At 44.1% G+C, this 18345-nt stretch overlaps 1 protein-coding gene across 2 annotated transcripts in view; it reads right to left on the reverse strand.

Annotated features, from left to right (window-relative positions):
- Window positions 1–18345, reverse strand: part of BLK (BLK proto-oncogene, Src family tyrosine kinase) — a 48438-nt gene that overhangs the window by 20209 nt on the left and 9884 nt on the right. For both annotated transcript variants that reach the window (XM_033857567.2, XM_033857566.2), the window contains exons 2-3: window positions 2428–2536; window positions 80–134 (exon numbers count right to left, since the gene is read on the reverse strand). In XM_033857567.2, coding sequence (XP_033713458.1) covers window positions 80–134; window positions 2428–2535 — 163 coding nt within the window. In that variant the 5' untranslated portion in view covers window position 2536. The remainder of the gene's footprint in view (window positions 1–79; window positions 135–2427; window positions 2537–18345) is intronic.

Raw genomic sequence — 18345 nt, forward strand, 5'->3', positions numbered from 1 at the left:
CCTGTTCCAACTGCACGAAGCCGGGGGCCCGGAGGACATGGCCAGGGGAGCCCCAGCTGCCGAAGCAGCGCCTTCTTACCTTGGTCCGGGTGCCTGGTGTCAGGAGGGGGCGGAGCCACGTGGTTAAACACGACCTAGAGCGGAAATGCACATGCTCTGTGTTAGGTCACGGCCCCGAGGCCTGGGCAGGGCAGGAGGGGTGAGACTGCTGCGTGCCAGCTGGAGGGTCTGGGGGAGCCTCTCTGCTGGCCCAGGAGGCTGCACAGGTAAATTCTACACGTGCTGCCTCAAGCCCCAGGTGCCAGTGCCACGTCCCACAAGCCGGGACCGCCTGCCCAACCACACACGTGGCTGGAGGAGGGGTACGTGGGGATGCCCCAACTTCGTAAGAGGCAGCTGTGGAACTGGGGGAGGAAGCCGTATCACCCAGGTTAAAGTCCTGGTTCTTCTTTAAAAGAGAAATTGCAAAAGGGTATTTGCTCTCAAGGGAAATTATTTTAAAAGTATATTTCCCTCAAACTCAACAGATGTATTCCCAGGTTTGTACCCTGTAGAGAAACCTTTGCACCGGAAGGCTCCCAGAAAAAAAATTAAAAAAATAAAAATCGTTGAAGTGTGGAAATCACCCTTTGACCAAAAAGATAGACGAATAGACAAACTGGAGCGAGTCATGCAACGAAACCCGGGGCAAGTTGGTGGCTACAGCCCCAGGCATCCCCGTGGATAAAACCCACAAACGTAACGGAGATCCAAAACCCACGTCTCGGACGAATACGTGCTGTCTGATTCAAATGATTTAAAGTTCACAACGGGTAAAATCAAACTGAAGAGTGTTTAGAAACACATACATATGTGATCACACCGAAAAAGCGAAGCTAAGGAATGATACACACTCTCAGGATAGTGGGGCCCGGGGTGACGAGGATAGACTGGGGGCAGCAGACAGTCTCAACCGGTCACCTTCTACTTCTGAAGATGACGCAGCTGTGCTGGCTCTTCATTCTGTTCTTTGTTCAACTTGACATATGCGTTACAAATTTTTTTTTTTTTGGCCACGCAGCATGTGGGATTCCCCCACCAGGGATCGAACCCGTGCCCCCTGCATTGGGAGCATGGAGTCTTAACAACTGGGGCCGCCAGGGAAGTCTCCAAATATTCTTTTTGTATTCCATATTTATTGAACACAATTTTGAAGTAGGATTTTGCAAAATGGCATGTATAGTGTGGTTCCATTGACAATATAAACATGTAATATAAATAACCCACAGAAAAGGGGTCTGGAGGCAGGAGCTCTGAAGTGCTAACTCCAGGTATCATTGGGCAGTGGAATAATGAGTATTTACGATTTTTTTCCATAATTAATAGATATGATGTGACTTTTAAAAAAGTTTAAAACCTTCCAGGCTCTACTACTTATTAGCATATAATGAACACAGTCGAAGTCGGCGTTTTCCCAGTCGATCATTCATTCATTCAACAAACATTTCATTGCTACCTGCCAAGCCCTGCACTAAATTGGGACATGGATAGATAAGATTCCTCTAAGAAACAGGATTGGCAATTCCCCCTCCCCTCCCCCATCAGGTCACTGTCAGAATAAAGCAATGGCCAGTCGAATGTGCTGGTGAGGGTTGGGGGACCCAGGCATGACTCCCAACTGACCCAAACCAAAAGGGGGTAGGTGGCCGGGCGGGGGAGACACAAACATCATCATCTAAAAGTGCCTCTTTGGGAATGCTACCGTCAAAGGGTGCCAACCGTTTTGTGAACAGACCAGAACTGCATGACAGGCTCCATGAGAACTTGAGGGCCTGCTGCGGAGGAGAGGGCCCCTCCAGTCCTAAGCTGCCTTATCCCAGGACGGCAAGCTGCTTGGAATACCAGCAGCAGTGCCACGAAAGGGACAATGACCATCAGGAGCTTCTGGGCAGGGGGTGGGGGCAGCAGATGTTGCTAAATGCCCCAGACCCCCCCTCGCCCCACCCTTTGTTCAAGTTGACATTTTTGATTTCCTTTCCTCTTCAAGGCTGCCTGTGTGCATTGAAAACTGGCTAAGGATTACCGGGAGCCCCCTAGGCCCGGTCCTGTGCCTTGCACACCTGCATATGGTCACGTCCCCATCAGAAAGGCATTCTTACTGTACCCATTTTACAGATGCGGACACTGAGGCACAGAGGAGTTAAGTAACCTCCCTGGAAGCACACTGCCCATAGATTTAAGCTCGGCCATCTGGCTGCTAAGCTTGGTACTATGCCACCACTGCGACGTGGGTCGTGGTGGCAGTGGGAGGGGTCTACTTGTTGGTGCCCCGCGTTGTCTAGAGATGGCGCTGGTGCTGGCTGGAGACGAGCAGCAGCCCCCGAGCCGCGCGGGGGAGCTCCGTGCACCCCTCTCCCACCCCTCCAGCTGCGCACAGCAGTCACTCACCAGGGGCGGCAGTGGTGGGGCCTCTTTGCCCTGGGTGCTGGCCTTCTCGGGGCTCCATCTGCCCTTCCCCTTCTCCTTGACCTGCCTTTTGCTGCTCACCACTCCCATCCTGTCGGAGAGCACACAGCAGATTGGCCATGTGAGTAGGTTTTCAGAGCCTCTGTGCACAAGAGCGTCCCCAAACCCCCTCCGGTTGCCGATTAGAAAGGTGGGGAAGCAGGGGGGGCAGTGAAGGTCAAAGTCAGAACATGGGGTCAGAAGGGGCTTGGGTGGGCTAAGCTTGCCTCCATCGTTTTTCCCAGAGCAGGAAGAAGTGGCCCAGAGAGGAGAGACTCCTGGGTTTAGGACACAGAGATGGTCTGGCCTGACGAAACTGCCAGAAACCGCCAGGGTGGATCCCAGGCCCCTGGGGGTAGGAGGCTTGCCGTCTAGAAAGAGGCTGACCAATGTGTCTGGTGGTCTGGGTTTCAGTCTTCACTTGGGAAAGTCACATTCCCTCTCCTGGCCCACGTTAGAACATTCTGAGGTTCTTTCCAGCTCAGATTTTCAGGTGAGATGCTGTAACTTAGGTCACAAAGATAGTACAGGCATTTAATGCCAACTTTTCAACAATATCAGGGAATCTTCTTGAGAGGTGAGTGAAATACGATCAAGATTTTTCTTGGGTAAAGAATCGTCAAACGACAGATGTGGGAAAGACCCCGGGGACCACAGCCAAGAGCATCGCCACTTCACCACCACACCCATTCCAGGGCCGGCTGTTCAAGGAGAGCTTACTCTTGACCAAGAACTTCACCTATCTTGTATCATCCTTTCAAGTCTCTAAAATAAGTGCAAGTAGGAGGTCTGAGATGTTAAGCAGCTGGTTCCCGGTCAAAGAGTTAAGCAATGCAGAGCCAACCGTGGAGCCCTGGCGGACACTAGACCACCACACTTACCCACATTTTGGATAACAGATTATGGGGCTGTACTAGGAAGCGCTGCTGACTTTTATCAGGGGACTATTTAATATCTATTTATATGATAATTTTCTTCTTTAATCTGTTGATGTAATGAGTTATGTTGATCAATTTTCTGCTACTGAAACATCCTTGCATTCTGGAATAAAAGCTATTTGGGGGCTTCCCTGGTGGCGCAGTGGCTGAGAGTCCGCCTGCCGATGCAGGAGGCACGGGTTCGTGCCCCGGTCTGGGAAGATCCCACATGCCGCGGAGCGGCTGGGCGCGTGAGCCATGGCCGCTGAGCCTGCGCGTCCGGAGCCTGTGCTCCGCAACGGGAGAGGCCACGACAGTGAGAGGCCCGTGTACCGCGAAAAAACAAAAACAAACAAACAAAAAGCTATTTGGTTACAGTGCCTTAGTCTTTTGGATACACGGATGGGTCCTATTTGCTAATATTTTATTTTGAATGAAAATCTATATTCCTGAGCATGATTGGTCTATAAGGAATTAACCTTAAGATGATTCTGGCTTCATAACATACCGGGAATCTCTTTGTCTTTGTTCCTATGATCTTGAATCGTTTAATAACATTGGGGTTATCTGTTCTTTAAAGACTACATGGAACTCAGCTGGTAAGTCATCTGTTCCTGGGACCCTTTTAATAGTAGATCTCTAAATAAATTTCCAGTTTCTTCCACAGGAATTTGTTGCCACTTTTCCTCCTTCTTGCACCACTTTGATAATTTATATGATTTATAGGACATCTTTGATTTCCTCTCCATTTCCAATTTACCATGAAGTTTACATCGTATTGTTTTCTAATTATTTTCATCTCTTCTCTTTCTTGATTATGACTTATTTGTTGTTCCCAATATAAATTAAATGTACTTTCAATAATTACAATTTTTAATTGGATAACATTATCTGAAGGTTTCTATGACCAAATAAAGTCCTACCCTAGCTTTAAAATTATGAAAAAGGAGAGTAAAATCAAACCTGCCTGAAAGTGGAATAGGAATAGACATATCATCAGTGACGCATAATAATTAGAATGCAAACAGATTCCAGTACGTATGGAAACTACATATATGAAAACAGTGGCATTTTAATTCAGTGGAGAACTGAGGGTTTATTTTAATAAAAGGTATTGGGGAAATAGCTATCTACCTAGAACAAAATACAATTGGATGCCAATCTCACACCATATTAAAAAAATAAATTCCAGGTGTATTGAAAAAATATATTAAAAATTAAACAATTTTAATTGGAAGAAAATTTAGGAGACCATACATATGACACAGAGCTTGGAGATATCAATTGACAAAGATGGAATAGCTAGAAGCTGAGAGAGGACAAAAAAACATGCTCATAACAAAAGGACAGATTCATAAATGTTAAAGGTACTACACAGTAAAAGAAACCATCATGAAGATAAGCAATAGATTGGGGAAAAGATTTGCAAGGCATATGGCAAACAAATGTCCACTTATACGCAGAGGTCATGAAATTTGGCCAGAAGTATGGGTTTAGCATATAATCTACTCGATAGAAAAATGAGTAAAAATTATAAATAGACAATCCATCCAAAACAAATCCAAATCACTAAATAGGCATGTGAAAAATGTTGAAATTACTTACCAATTGGAAAATGCAAATCAAAATAACAAGAACGTTGCATCAATAAGATGGGGAAATATATAAGAGGAATGGTAGAGGGAAGAGATATGGGAACATATGTATATGTATAACTGATTCACTTTGCTATAAAGCAGAAACTAACACACCATTGTAAAGCAATTATACCCCAATAAAGATGTTAAAAAAAGAAAAAAAAGAGGAATGGTAATACCAATTGTTGATGGTAAAGAAAAGGAAAATTGTGTTTTCTTACATTTCTGGTACAAAAGTATTTATTATTGTTATTTCATCTGTTCTTTCCCACTCCATTTCTAAGATGAAACCTCTGTGACGTCTGGGATCTTTGCATTATACATTGTTAATCCCAATTGCTAAAACAGTGCCTGGCACAGAGTAAGTGCTTAATAAATATTGAACAAATAAAATATGAAATATTGCCAAACTTGTAGAAAGCAATCTCTCAAGTTCTATTAAAATGAAAAACTACACATACCTTTCGATTTACAATCCCACTTCCAAGAATCTCACTGTGTACTAAGACATCCTTATATAGGAATATATGAGATACAAACACGTTTATTGCCGCAATAGTTGTAGCAACAAAAAACAAAACAAAGAAACTTTGTAACTGCTCACCAACTGGGGAATTGTTGAGTAAATCTGCACTTTAAAAGTCTCTAAAATATTATGCATCTATCAAAAAGAACATGTTAGATCTTTACCAGCAAGGCTAAGAGGAATTGCTACAACATATAGTTAGGTGAGAAAAGCAGGATGTGAAAAGTGAGGCTGTCCCATATTCGGAAAAACCAAGGAATGAGACAAGAAACCCCTATGTAGGCACATGCACGTGTTTTTATATTACATGGAAATAGGTTTGGGAGGATAAACACGAAGGTGTTTACTTTGGTGACTGGTGGAGGAGGTAGAGACAGAGCGGAGGCAGAGACAGAAAGGGAGGAAGCACGCCCACACCCAACAGAAAAAACAGCAAATTTTAAAAAGTGCGTGTGTGGGTGTTAATGCAAAGCAGGACTCCAAAAAGACATTTCCTAAAGTGTTAATATTGTTTATCTCAAGTAATGAGACCTCGTGTGACTTTTACCTTCTTTCTTATGATTTTATATATTCCTTGAATCCTTTAACAGGAAACATAATCTTATTGGTACAAGCAGAAAATGAAAAGAGATGTGAATGACTTGCCAGGGACCAGAGGGGGCGTAAGGCCTGGACCCGGGTCAGGCCCAGCTCTGGAGAACGGCTGCCTGGGCCTCAGGCCTTTTCTCCCTCTCCCACCCAGCCTCCTGGCGCAATGAAGCGTCAACCATACTGCCACCAATTTTAAACTTCCTGGGCAGACCTTTATGTCCACTTAAATAGCAGAACTGAACATCTACATAACTTGACAGGAAGTAAAATTCCTCCGATTAAATCACCACTACTTACACTTCCTCGTCCTTTGACTCCTTAGCAGTGTGTATGCAGATGCTTTTCCACGGGTTTTATAAACACATCGGTTCTCTAGGGTCCCTCCACCCCAGAGGCTCTGACTGGAGCCTGAGTTACGCAGGAAGCCATGTGACAAGCAGAGCTGCGTCCGCGTGCTCGGGCTGCCACCCCGCTGTGATATTTTAGAAGTTTCGGGCTGGGTGGAGCCAGGAAACAAACGCAGCGTCCACGCAGAAGCCCAAGGCAACACGTGCGGCTCCCTGGGTGTTCAGGGGGCTTTGCTGCACTTAGCGGGTACTGGCCTCCTCCCAGCGGGGAAGGATGGATGGGAGAAGGATGTGAGTTGTGTGTGTGTGTATGTGTGAGAGAGTGCACACACGTGCACCTGCGTGTGTCTGTGAGTGCATGACAGAGCAAGCCTGTGAATGCATCCGTGTGTGTGTGTGTGTGTGTGTGTGTAGTGCAGGGGGTAGGGGTTAGAAAGAGGAGGGGATGTTGGGGGAGGCGACCTCTGCTTGTTTATTTGAAATGAATTAGACGCCGCTGCCCACCTTAACCAGAGCAGGGAGATCAATGTAGGCCCCCGGGGAGACGCTTAAAACCTGAAACAGGGGCTCCCCTGGTGGCGCAGTGGTTGAGAGTCCGCCTGCCGATGCAGGGGACACGCGTTCGTGCCCCGGTCCGGGAAGATCCCACATGCCGCGGAGCGGCTGGGCCCGTGAGCCATGGCCGCTGAGCCTGCGCGTCCGGAGCCTGTGCTCCGCAACGGGAGAGGCCACAACAGTGAGAGACCCGCGTACCGCAAAAACAAACAAACAAAACCTGAAACACAGCCTCAGCCTGGCAGGGGATGTGGCAGAGGCAGTAACTAAAAATAGAGAAACTGGAAACCCTTTATTTACAGTGGCCAGCATTTCACAGGATGAAAGCACTTGACATATATGATTCATTCAATATTCATGTAGCATCCATAGGGTGGTTACAATTACAGTAAGTCCCCTACACACGAACGAGTTCCTTTCCGACAGAGCTGTCATAAGTCCAAAACAGCCTAGGTACCCAGCTAACACAGTCGGCTATATAGCACTGTACTGTAATAGGTATATAATGCTTTTCACACAAATAATACATAAAAAACAAGCACAAAAAATAAACATTTTAAATCTTACAGTACAGTACCTTGAAAAGTACAGTAGTACAGTACAACAGCTGGCATACAGAGGCACATTCGCCTCTTTGAAAGTTCTCAGCTGGACGGTTCTCAGCTGAAAGTTCTCAGCTGGACGGCTCGTACGTAGGGGACTTACTCTATTCTCATTTCACAGCTGAGGATGGAGTGGCAAGGTGGCTTGTTAAGGTCACACTGAAGGTGACAGAGCCAGGTGCTGGAGGGGGTTCTCAGCCCCCATGCTGCCCCCGACCTCCCTGCCCAAATCAGGGACATGGGTGCCCTGCCTGGGGCTCCATCCCCTGGGCCCACAGCTCAGGCTCAGACACACAGTCCTCTCCGCTGTGGAGGCTGCACCTGCCTTCAAAGCCCTCCTGCCGGGAGGAAAACCCTCTAGGGAGCTGCTGGACAGGGGAGGTCTGGAATTCCAGGCAGAGAGCTTTGTACAGCCATCTCCCTCCTCCCTGGCTCTGGGGGGAGTGGGTGGTCCAAGCAAGCTGGGCTCAAAAGCAAGCCACGAATTGACTGTGTGAACCTGGGCAAATCACCTCATCACCTAGGCTCAGTCTCCTGACCTATAAAATTGGGAAGTATGAAACTACTCCCCGTTTTCATACATAAAGACTTCCTGAGAAAACATACTCAAAGGTGAATGCCGAAAAAAGCCAAACAATGGATTTTCCTGTTTGGGGGTGAAGGGGCAGTTCTGTTTCTGTGGAAATTAAACCAGGTTTCGGTGCACTTTTCTGCTTGCAATGCCCTATGGGTGCGATTCCTTCATCCCGATCCTGGCTTTATGGAATGCCATATCTTTAGCATGTTTTTAAACAAAAACTAATAACGTGTCAATTATGTCTTGCTTATTTGGCAAATCTTTGTCTATTTTTAGCCTTTCACAGATGTCTTTTAATTATGCACTTACCCGTGATTACAGGCGTAATTCCAATGACTACTTGTGTAAAATTAGGGGGCAGATGCACCAAAACATTAAAACACTTGTGCAAACACTATTACCCAGATGCAAATGGTTGTCCTGCCAAGACGGAGCTGTTGGCAGGCGGGTGGCAGTCCATTCACCGGCTGACGTGCTCAAGTCCGAATTCAACACATGGAAAATGTTTGGGGATGTTGACCCATAATGCACAACTACACAGGTTCTATAGAGTTCAAGGACCAACAGCCCGTACATAAATCACGTGGTTGTCATGCGGACCAAACAAGATGAGGGTCAGAAAGGAACGAGAGCAGAGAGGGTGCTAAATAAATTCTAACTAGAGGATGAACTGGGTGACAGAGGAGAGCTTCATGGTGCCCTAAGCTACCACTGGGGTCCTTCGGGATTTCCTAACCTTTCCTTTGGGGGTGAGAGCCTGGGTGGTGGTGGAGACGGTAAGTGGGGGACAGAGGCCACCGAGGATGGCGGGCTGTCGTGTGGCCCCGGGAAGTGTTGATGGCTCTGAGTCCCTCCACCTGAACTGGCTGCTCCAGAAGCAGGTTATTTGAGAGGCAGGAGGACGATGTGGTAGAAAAAATCTTCTGCGTAAAATCAACCCTGGAATGCACATGGTTGCATGACAGAAAAATCTGTTTGACTCTGGTTTACTTTTTTTAATTTAATTTTTTTAATTGAGGTATACTTCATTTACAGTGTTGCGACTCTGGTTTATTCTTTTGAATAGCAGGTACTGTCATGTGTTAAGCGGTCCCCCTGTGCCAGATACGGAGCCAGATGCCCCACGAACACTGTCTTGTTTGAGAGAGACCATGGGGCACCGTTGACAAGAATGCTGAGTTCTGAATCCTGGTTTCGCTACTTTTGCCCTGTGTGTCCTTGGGTAAGTTGCTTAACATTTCCGTCTCTTAGTCTCCAGATGGTAACAGTTCCTGCTCCCAGAGCGTGGTAAGGATTAGATTAGTTATTACATGCTACTGGAACATCTTAGAACAGTGCCTGGCCCATAGTGTTTAATAAATATCTTACTATTATTCCACATATACAAATAATCAACAATAATATTTCCTTTAGTAACTGTGGGACAGGCAGTGCTACCTTCTTTCTACAGATGAGATGGACTTGAAACTTGAAGCCACGTCAAGCTAGTGAGCTGCGGAGCCAGCCTTACACCCACCTCTGACTGGTTCCTAAGTCTGGGATCTGGAAACACTGCCATGTTATTAGCCGAAAGCTCTACCCTCTGACTTAACCTGCCAGACATGGGTGGGTAGCTTCAAGTTGGAACAGGTAAGCCTGTGTGCAGACCCAGGGCCCATCCTGGGCGTTGGACGTCGTGGTGAGACGCCAGCCTCTCATTGGCGAGTTCCTTCTGCCCTCGTGGAACATTTGTCTACTTCCAAGCATTCTGAGGCCTGCCCCCCACGAATCCACTAGTGCAATGCCCATTTCCTAGAGAGTACAGTGATGGGCCTATGACTCTAAACTAAAGAAGAGGCCAAAGAACTTGAATTGAAACTTATTTTTCGAGTCTCAAGTTCAGGATAACTAACTTGAATGACGCTACATCACCTTTGCCCATATCGCTCCCCCCACACGTGATCATGAAACAGCTGCAGTGTTGGCTCTTAGAAACTATATTCTTGTGTTCATTCAGTCACTGTCAACCGTGTACTGTGTCAGACACAGTGAAGACATAGAGATGAAACAAGGAAGGCGTCCGTTCTCGGGGGACGATTAAGAGGTGAGACATACACTTAAGTCACAACAATCAGGGTAGGCAGGTGACATACAGAAGAGAGGCCTTGTGAGCTCAGCAAGAAGAAATCACTTCCACCTGGAAGAAAACACTAGGTAGTCCTTTTTTAGATTAAAACTATTTTTAATGAAAACTTTCTAAATATAAAAATAAAGAGTATAATGAACACCTCCATACTCATCCCCCTAGATTCACCAATTATCTTTAGAAATTGTTTTCTTGATTGAAGTACTTTAGGTGTTTTAAGACAAATCATTTTATAAATAAAGGACTGAAACTTTGAAATGAAATGAAACTCATGGCTTGAAACATGCCGTGTCACCTCCACGTACTCTGCACGTGTCTTTAAAACATGGAGACATTTTCTCACAATGTCATTATCACACCTAACAAAATGAGCAATAATTCTGCGGTTTTATGTAACATCCAATCCGTAATCAATTTCCCCAGTTGTCTCAAAAATGCCTTCTTGCTGTTGATTTGTCCTATCCAGGATTCAAACAAGCTTCACACATTCTATGGGATGGTTGAGTCTCTCTCAAGTCATCTTTACTGGAACTGCCCCCCAGCCCCTGTTTAGGTTTGTTTCATGCCACTGAGTTATCGGATCCAGAGTGGTGGTCCTGTGGAATGTTCTGAGTGCTGGAGTTTGCATCCTCGTGGTGGCTCACAACCTGCTGCTCTACCTACCTCTTCCTCATACATAGAACTAACTCTGCAGGATCCACTACATTCAGGTTCATATTTCCTGGTAGGGATGCCTTATGGGGGTGACGTGAGCTCTGTGTCACAACTTATCTGGAGGCCCAACTGTCCAGCGGCACCGCTTCAGTGATGCTAAGATAGATCTGGGTTCAGGTGATGCTGGTTTGATTCTTCCATCGATCATCTCCTCATCAACATTTCAACTAATGGTTCCATGAGGGGTCACTAAATACTGATGTGCTAATTCCAGCATTCCTTCCACGCTTGTTAGTTGGGAGTTGAGAGAGTAAAGGATGAGAGCGAGAGAACACCAGAAAAAAATGCCCTGCATAATTCCACCAGGGCTGGGTAGTATCTGCATATACAGAAATGGTGCTTTCCCAAAGACGTCAACGCAAGAACCTTGTTCAGAGTTTTCCACTGGCTGGATGCTAATGCTAGAATTAGTCAAGAAACCACAGTTAACACCTTGTGCGATATTTTCAATACTAGTAGAATATTTGCCCAGTGCTAGCACAGGACCCACTGTAGAGTTGTAACTCCTGCCTGAGTATGTCAGGGCCACTGGGCGAGCTAGCAGTGGACTTGGACTTGTGTATGCCCTTGGTCAAAGCGGTCGCCAACTTAGGCCCAGTGAAGAGGAGACACACATATGGCTATTTCAATTTTGTAAACTGAAAATATTTCTGCAGTGGAAATTCACTCCCCGCAATGGTAAATTGATCAAAATGATTTTCAGGTGGTAAAACGTTAGAGGGTGCTGAGCAAAACTTCAGGAAGGAAGACAGCCTTCTTGTGACAATGTGTTAAGTAAAATATAGACACATGCTTCCTGTGTCACCTACATTTGATTCTGCTGACATAGGCAAGCTTGAAATTTCTTAGGCAATTAGGCGGAAAATGGTACCATGATGATATTTAAATTCTTGTGATAATTACTAGCTTGTGAATAAAATTCTTTTATTGGGAGACACCATGTACATTTATACTAAAAAAAAACCAACAACCACGGGCTTCCCTGATGGCGCAGTGGTTAAGAATCTGCCTGCCAATGCAGAGGACACGGGCTCGAGTCCTGGTCAGGGAAGATCCCACATGCCGTGGAGCAACTGAGCCCGTGCGCCACAACTACTGAGCCCGCGCACCGCAATTACTGAAGCCCGCACGCCTAGAGCCCGTGTGCTGCAACAAGAGAAGCCACCGCCATGAGAAGCCAGCGCACTGTAACAAAGACTAGCCCCTGCTCACCACAGCTAGAGAAAGCCCGTGCTCAGCAACAAAGACCCAATGCAGCCAAAAATAAATAAAAAGAAAATAAATGAAAAAAAAATAAGCAAACAAAAAACACACAGTAGTGATAAGTAAAACATGCTACCCGTATGTCGAAACAAACAAAAAAACTACTGGTGTATTTGGTATGGATGGGACCATGGATCTTAATCTACTTTTAAGTTTCTATTTTTTTTGCACTGATTTTATTAAAAAATTAAATCATGAGTTCACTTCCTAATGGAGTCAGTTATGATTCTTTAGCACAGTAGTTCCTAAGCTTGCATTATCAAAGCTGGGAGTTTACAGCCAGTTTGAGGCCCAGTCCCAGCAGTTCTGACACGTGTAGGTCCAGCCTGGAGCCCCAGGATCTGCATTTTTAATTACTGCCCTAACCATGCTGATGCAGATGGGTTCATCAACCCCACTTCATGAAGACCCTTTCTTTCATTTGGCTGCATTTCTGGAGTATTACTTGCAAAAAGGATTAAAAGATAGTCCTGAAGACCTTGGGTATTTCTTCATATGAGTCCCTCGTAAATAACGCTTGTAGTTTTCCTGCCTGTGATCCTCTTGTCTTTAAAAGGAATGATTTTTTTTTGTCCTCCATACACGTGTCCCTCAAAACGACCCTGTGAGCTGAACAGAAACCTCATCCTCGTCCTCAGGAGGCTGAAGACGGAGGTGAAGAAACAGAAGCAACTGGACAGGGATTTGTGTCACATCGCTGACGGGAAGCCTTGTTCTCTCAAGCTGAGGCTCACAGGTGTCTTCCCAGATGCGCGTCTGTTCACGACCTGAATTGCTTTCAAAGGCACTAGCCATCATCAGTCCTTTTGAGCCGCCTCTCCAATGTTTATTATGCACAACTCAGAGGCGGAATTTGTAAACAGAAGGGAGGCTTGTGTAGAGAAGCACCTCTACCAGGCTTGAGGGGGCGGGGAGACATTCGGACTGAAAATGCTGGCTCTATTTTATGCTTGCAAACAGGAAATTGGAAAAGGTTGAAGACAGAAAGAAAGGAAAAGAAAAAAAAAGGTCTTAGGTCCCTGACATTTTTTTTTTCCTTCGGTACGCGGGCCTCTCACTGTCGTGGCCTTTCCCGTTGCGGAACACAGGTTCCGGACGCGCAGGCTCAGTGGCCATGGCTGACGGGCCCAGCCGCTCCGCGGCATGTGGGATCTTCCCGGACCGCCGCACGAACCCGTGTCCCCTGCATTGGCAGGCGGACTCTCAACCACTGCACCACCAGGGAAGCCCCCCCTGACATTTTTTGGGTTAACTGTAATTATTGTGAGACATGGATGTCCGGCTAGAGGCACAGAGATCTAAAATTAACTTATAAAACTCTTTGTTGTAGGAGTTGCCTATCACAGGGGAGCATGAATACTAATGATTACTAGCACTGGACCTAGTATTCCTTCCTACTCAAGGCTGGACACTCTGCCATGTGCTTTACATATCGTATATCTAGACCTGACAGTAGACATACTCCTTCCCATTTTATAGATGAAGAAACTGAGGTTCAGTGAGGTCTAAAGACTTGATCAAGACCGTACACTGAGTCAGAGACTAATATTTAAAAACCAATTCTCTGGCTTCGAAATCTGGCTGAATCTACTGTGCTCCAAAGTATGTGAAGTAATGTAAATGAAACACTTGTGATGACATCTGTGAAAAACATAAAAATGATTAGAAAATTATGTATAAGTAATAAGTGATAAACAAGTAAAAGTAGATTATGGTAGGATTTTAGAACAGGATGCAGGTCTTAGAGATTGTAAACATAGCAGCAATAGAAAAAGAAACTAAAGTGAAGTGCTTTCAATAAATAAAGAGAAATAAAACTAGAAGAAGAACAGGGCACAGCGACCTGTGAGACAACTGACCACATTAAGTGGTCAAAAAACACATAATTGGATTATCAGAAAAGAGATGGAAGAGAAAAAAATTTGAAATGAAAGATGGAAATTCCAAATTTGATGAAAACTATAAACCCAAGGATTCAAGAAAGTCACTCAGCCTCATGTATGAAGAAAACCACATCAAGTTACATCATGATCAAATTGCTGAAAACTAGTGATAAAGAAAAAATCCTAAAAGCTGCTAAAAAAGATACATGATAGTTCTAGAAAAAAAATCATAGGGGAAATCTTTGTGATCCTGGCTTAGGCAAAAAAAAAATCTCTTAGAACTTAAAAGCATGTAAGCATGAAAGAAAAAATGGATAAATTAGACTTTTCCAAAGTTAAAAATTTCTGCACTTTAAAAGACACTATTAAAGAAATGAACACGTAAACCACAGACAGGGGAAAATGTTTGAAAAACATATATCTGATATGAGAGTATATAAATAACTTTTTCAATGCAATAAAAGAAGGCAAAAGTTCAACTTAACAAATACTTGAATGAAGAAGATACTATATGGGGAGTATGAAAATATTGTATCTGGGCCTTCCCTGGTGGGCCAGTGGTTAAGACTCTGCACTTCCACTGCAGGGGGCAAGGCTTCCATCCCTGGTTGGGGCACTAAGATCCCTCATGCTGCATGGCACGGCCAAAAAAAAAAAAAAAAAAGAAAGAAAGAAAAAGAAAATATCCTACCAAGGGCAAAAAGAAAAAAAAAAGGGAGAACTTTGCTTCAGTCTTTCTTGAATAATTCATTACTTTTTTGGAAAGGCAATCATGCTTTTTGCCCAGAAAACCTTGAAAGTGAATAATCTGGACTCATCTATAAGATGAGCAAAGGCAAAAAAGCCAAAAATACTTTTATGAAAGCAAGTTCCTGAATGATTTTATATTAAATAAGTTGAACTATGTAACTTACTTACAGTAGTGCCTTGACACATAGTAAGACTCGATAAATGTCAGTTATTATTATACCGTGGCTTGATAATATATTATTATACAGACCCCCAAACCATCAAGAAATACTTATGTTTGTTTGTTTAGAAGCTTGTGTGATTTGGGGCAAGATTTTTAAATCTCGCTGAGCCTCAGTTGCTTTATCTATAAAATGGGGCTAGGGATATGTTTCCTGCTTGCCTTAAAGGATCAAATGAAAATCATTTAAATGATATGTAAACTTTAAAGTACCATACATAATAAAAATCTCTGTTAAGACCAAATAATAAAACCTAAAACTTTAGAACTGTCCATCATCCAGACTATCCGCCTCCCTACTGGATCACTAATATGTCATCAGGTGGACTTCAGTGCAGTGTTTAGAGTGAAGTGTTTTTTTTAACATCTTTATGAGAGTATAATTGCTTTACAATGTTGTGTTAGTTTCTGCTGTATAACAAAGTGAATCAGCTGTATGTATACATACATCCCCATATCCCCTCCCTCTTGAGTCTCCCTATCCCACCCTCCCTATCCCACCCCCTAGGTGGTCACAAAACACAGAGCTGATCTCCCTGTGTTATGCAGCTGTTTCCCACTAGCTATCTATTTTACACTCGGTAGTGTATATATGTCAATGCTATACTCTTACTTCGTCCCAGCTTACCCTTCCCCCTCCCTGTGTCCTCAAGTCCATTCTCTACATCTGCATCTTTATTCTTGTCCTGTCCCTAGGTTCTTCAGAACCTTTTTTTTTTTTTATTTTTTAGATTCCATATATATCCGTTAGCATACGGTATTTGTTTTTCTCTTTCTGACTTACTGAGTCAAGATTTTTACATGCTAACGATGATATTGATTAGACCACATTAAGAAATGATAATAAGTTCTGGAAAAAAGCTAAGGAAACACCCAACATGATTTTCTTGGGTGTTGGTCCCTGGGTCTGATTGAAGAACTAGTCTTCATTCATGGCGTAGCCCATCCATCATCCTGCCACCCCGTTTCCATTACGTCACCCCCTCCTCTGGCCCACAGCACTTCTTACAGCACCAAACACAGTCCTTTGGGCCTTCTGTTTACTGCCTGCCTTCTAAATTAGACTTTGTGAATGCCTCAAGGGAAGGGGCTTTTTTTTTTTTATCTTTGTATCTCCAGGACCCATCTCAGCACTTGGAACGTATTCTAATATGCAGTAGAGCTTTCTCTTCTTTTGAATGAATGAATCAATCAGAGAGAACCCAAATATAAGAAAATGCCTACTTATCCACTTCCCCCTAATATCCCGCTGCCATAAAGAGTAATCAGTTTAATTTACCAGGACTATAGTAAAAAGATGCCATTTATACCAAAAGCCAGTGTTATTCTATGTACTGATTATCGATCCCTAGCCAGTACTATGTGGTCAACAAGGCACATTGATCTAATGTTTACTATTGTATTACATCTAAGGTGTCCAAAATGAAATAATTTACTCCTTTTTTATTGCATGATTATTTCCCATATTTCAGGAAGTCTTTCCCCTTTAAGGGCTGCCAATTTTCAGGAATAATAAGTGGTTAACTTAGCAGAGGTTCTCAGAGGAAACAAGGAGACCTGAGATTGAATTTTGCCCCATCTTCTTGCCTCCAGGTATGCACGCTTGTGTTTAAGGAGATTCAGGACAGGATTACTAAGAGAGAAAGGAAATCAAACACATTTAGGAAGCCAAAGTCACTTAAGGGTGCCAAATAGTTTGTTGTTACTAAAAACATCTGTTTGAAGAGAAGAGGCCCCTTGGTATTCAGGAAGTCATGGGTTGAAGTCTCCCACCCGTTGGGTTGAACTGTTGGGTTTGGTCTCTTGGATTTCAAAGTTTCTTTGGCTCCTTAAGCCTTGAGTGATAACATTTCCTGTGATAAACTCAGCTCATCTCCTATGGTTAATTAACCAACCACAAATATTTCTGTGTCAGGCCAACTCCCTGGAGAGAAATGCAAGGCCAAAACATTTCCTCTTGTTAAGAACCAAGGATGGCCATGATCATGGCAGAGTCTCTTATTTGAACACATTCGCAATTGGCTTTGGTTAAAGAAGTAAAAAGAGAAGCAACTCTCTCAACCATAAGGCACTTTAGCACAATGGGTACGCACACGCAGAGCTGGCAGTGAGACAGGCTTGGGTTCGAATCCAAGTCTCCCCAGATGGGGATCGTATGGTCACCATTCCACGCCTGGACTTTCTGTATGGAGACACAGATCTTTCGGATTCTTTTATTTCAACCCCAGACTCCCAAAAGGGGGTGGGAGGGAAGGAGAGAGAGAGAAAGAAAGGTCTGTTGTTTTTAAAAACATTTTGGGGGCCACAGCCTCCTTGGAGAATCTGACGAAGCTACAGACACCTCCCCCTGCAAACACACTTATGTGCATACATGTCCAATTGTGTGTTCATTTTCAGGACGCTTCTTCCCCAAAACCCTCACAACGATTCATGGACCTCTGATTAAGAATCTTGGTTTAGACTACGGGACAAATGAGGCCAAAGTCTTGGGTTTTGTTTCCTTATGAGTCATTTCATTTCACAGAGAGGAAAGTCTGTTTTCCGGCCAAAGACCACATCAGTAACCCTGGTCAGCGAATATAGTTGCTGACAACGAGGGAGCTAGATGAGAGGATGAAAACTCAGGCCACTATCACCACGGCTTCAAATGCAAGTCCAAGTCCACCCCACTCCACCCCCAAATAAGCATTCCGTCTCCCTATATAACTGTCGTTCCTCGGAAGGACTAGGAAAGGATACTCTTTGGCCGAGTGATGCAGTTCAGAATGACTTTGCAAGCTACATGTTATTTTGTTTTTAATCATAGCCCTCTGGGATGTTAAAAAAAGGAAACTAAAATGGCCAGTTTGAAATAGAGTTAACACAGTGAAATATTGTGCAGCTTCAAAAATGATCCCTGTGAAGACATGTAGCCATGGGAAAGATGCTTATGTTAAGATGAAAAAAAGAAAGCAAGGAAAAAGCCTCCAGAATCCAAAGGTCTCTGTCCCTTATGATTCCAGCAATGAGAAGCTGCATCGTATGAACCAAGACAAGCAAGTCTTGGGTAGAAATCAGAGGTTAGTGGAATTATTGATGGCTCATATCTATTTCCAAAAATTTTTTGGTATTATATGATTCTTATAGTTTTAAAGAAAGGAGGTAAATGATAAAT

This window comes from Tursiops truncatus, chromosome 6 (genome assembly GCF_011762595.2).
Source record: "Tursiops truncatus isolate mTurTru1 chromosome 6, mTurTru1.mat.Y, whole genome shotgun sequence".
NCBI classification, from domain to species: Eukaryota; Metazoa; Chordata; class Mammalia; order Artiodactyla; family Delphinidae; genus Tursiops; species Tursiops truncatus.